This window comes from Trichechus manatus, unplaced genomic scaffold, assembly GCF_000243295.1.
Source record: "Trichechus manatus latirostris isolate Lorelei unplaced genomic scaffold, TriManLat1.0 scaffold00125, whole genome shotgun sequence".
In the NCBI taxonomy this organism is placed as follows: domain Eukaryota; kingdom Metazoa; phylum Chordata; class Mammalia; order Sirenia; family Trichechidae; genus Trichechus; species Trichechus manatus.
Genome location: NW_004444061.1, coordinates 7,226,866 through 7,229,760, shown reverse-complemented (window position 1 = coordinate 7,229,760; position 2,895 = coordinate 7,226,866). Strand labels below are relative to the sequence as shown.

General features: G+C 37.5%; 1 protein-coding gene across 1 annotated transcript in view; it reads right to left on the bottom strand.

Annotated features, from left to right (window-relative positions):
* The window catches only part of CAPS2 (calcyphosine 2), a 39,651-nt gene that overhangs the window by 3,179 nt on the left and 33,577 nt on the right, over positions 1-2,895 (bottom strand). The window contains exon 6 of the mRNA XM_004384639.2: positions 484-580. Coding sequence (XP_004384696.1) covers positions 484-580 — 97 coding nt within the window. The remainder of the gene's footprint in view (positions 1-483; positions 581-2,895) is intronic.

Sequence of the window (2,895 nt, the reverse complement as noted above, 5' to 3'; positions counted from 1 at the left end):
GCAAAGTCGGAACCAACTCAATGGCACCTAACAATAACAACAATTTCTATTAAACCCTAACATATTTTTTTATCTTCATGCCTACAGAAAGATACTCCCTCAGTCCACATTAAATCCTCCAGTATTGATAACTGTAATAAGCAGATACAGTAAAACTAACTCAGAGAACCTGCATGCGTAACTGCCTATTCTCTAGAACTAGTCTACTCTCTCCTTTCTAACACAAATACTTCACTATTTCCTCAGTAGAAAATGAAATTTCTATCTCAATTACAAGCATAAAGGAAAAAAAATAAGTACAGAAAATAGACCTAAGAATTTTAAACCAGAAAGGGAAAATAACTCTCGAGTTTCTAGTTTAAAAATGTTTATTTCCCCCCAAATGGTCCCAAGTCCAGACTATAAATTAATATGATTTAAAGAGATTGTTTTTATTAACTAACATTTTTAGAGATCTATTGAATTTTGATTTGTAATAATTACCTGAAATTACTTGAGGGTGCTTCTTTGCACAGTAACATTTTCTTATATCTACAATAGGCACACTGCCAGTTTTGTTGTAATCCAGTTTCATAAATGCCTAAATAGAGAAATGTTATTTTTTCTGTGAAATCATTAGACATGCAAACTTAATTTTCTATTTTCAGTAGCTTATTTCTGAGCTCTAAGCAAGACAATTTAAAAGTACTTAACTGATACATAAGGAAAGCATCACAAATATAAGGAAACAGATACTAGAGCAAGATTTTAGGAAAATGGCACTTAAGTATCAGTTCTACCACTTTCTAGCATCCTAACTTTTAGAAAGTAACCTGAGCTCTGTTGCCCTAGTTTCCCTCCTCTGTAAATTGAAGAGTTGGGGTACCTGACCTCTTAGGTATCTTCCAGCTCTAGGATTCATAGGAAACTGATAAATGGCCAAGACAAAACTTCTGGGACTAAAAGTGAACATGCAAAATATTCCATCACGAAAATCAACGAGAAAGTGAAATACCTTAAAAAAAGTTTTGTTGCTTTACTTCTTGAAATTTAACACTACGTTTTGCAATGCTAGTTTTTTTTATTGCTTCTTTAATTCAATGCATGAGTATCGTGAACTATCTTATTGGGAAGAGGGGTAGGTACATAGAAACATATGACCTACCCAAAGCCACGTTTACAGAAGAGTCAAAATACTAGAATCAAGTTTGTTTAATCACAGTATTGTGTTCATGGAAATATGGTACCTTATAACTCTTACTTTGTCCTCTATTCTGAGTACCAAAAGTTATGAAAGAGACACATTCAGTTTCTACTCCTGCCTATAGCAGGTAGCAGGACAAGCCACAGATACTTAGTTTCTTAGGGCTGCCACAGGAATATATCTCAAAGTGGGTGGCTTTAAAGAACAGAAATTTATTTTCTCACAGTTTTGGAGGCTGGAAGTCCAACTCAGGAGACCATCTATGTTGACTGCATCTAAGGGTTCTGAGAAAGATATGGTTCCATCCCTGTCTCCTATCTTCTAGTGTTGCACATTCTTGGTGTTCCTTTGCTGATTGTAGATGCATCTGACTCTGTTATCACATGGCATCTCTTCATTTGTGACTCTCTCTTAATGTGTCTGTTCCCCCCTTTTATAAGAATCACTCAGAAGGGATTAGGACTAGGACCGACTCTATTCCGGTATAACTTAATGGATAGTATCTTCAAAGAAAAACCCTATTTCCCCAAACAAGGTTATATTCATGAGTACAAGGGTTATGACTTCAACCTATCTTTTTAGGGGGACACAATTCAACCCACAGCACTATGTCCGTCCTCTGGTCTCCCAAAATGCATGTCCTTCCCATGTACAAAATACATTCACCCCATCCCAGCATCCCCCAAAATCTTAACCCATTCCAGCATCCACTCTAAGTCCAAAATCTCATCTTCTGAATCATCTAAATCAGGTAAGGCTAAGACTCTGGGTATGGTCCATCCTGGGGCAAAATTCCTCTCCATCTGTGGACCTGTGAAACCTAGGATATAAGTTATCTGCTTCTAAATTCCAATTGTGGAACAGGCCTACAGAGGACATTCCCATTCCAAAAAGGAAAATTGGAGGGAAAGAAGAGATCAATGGGTAACAAGCAAGTCCAAAACCCGGCAGAGGGAACTGCATTACATCTTAAGTCTTGAAGATAATCCTCTGTTCTCCAGGACCAGCTGGGCAATGGCCCTACCCTCTGGACTCTGGGCAGTGGAAAGAGGGTCATACACATGGAGAAGATGCCACGTGAAGGTGCCATCTACGAGCAACAAAGGAACACCAAGGATTGCCTACAACCACCAGGATTTAGAAGAGAAGCATGGAATAGTTCCTCTCTGAGAACCCTCAGAAGAAATCAACACAGCCGATACCCTGATTTGGACTTCTAGTCTCCAGAACAATGAGAAAATAAATTGCTGTTCTTTAAAGCCACCCACATTGTGGTATTTTGTTATGGCAGCCCTAGGAAACTAAGGTAGATACTCAAACCTATCACCAGGAGATGTGAGGTAAAAATAAATGCAAATTTATAAATATTATGTGATGAATTTGCTTACTTTAAGATTTTCATTGTATTTTCTTGGCCACTAAAGACAGGGATTTTGATTTGAAATTTATACCTGATATAATTGTTTATACCACTCTATAAAATTAGCTTTGTTTCAATATTAAATACATATATATTTTGTATTAAGTACATGTCATGGTTTGAATTATGTCCCCCAAAAAATGTGTGTATCAGTTTGGCTGGGCCATGATTCCTGGTACTGTGTGATTTTCCTATATGTTGTAAATCCTGCCTCTATGATGTTAATGAGGGAGGATGGGTGGCAGTTGTAGTAAGGCAGGACTGGATCTACAAGACTGGATTGTGTCCTGAG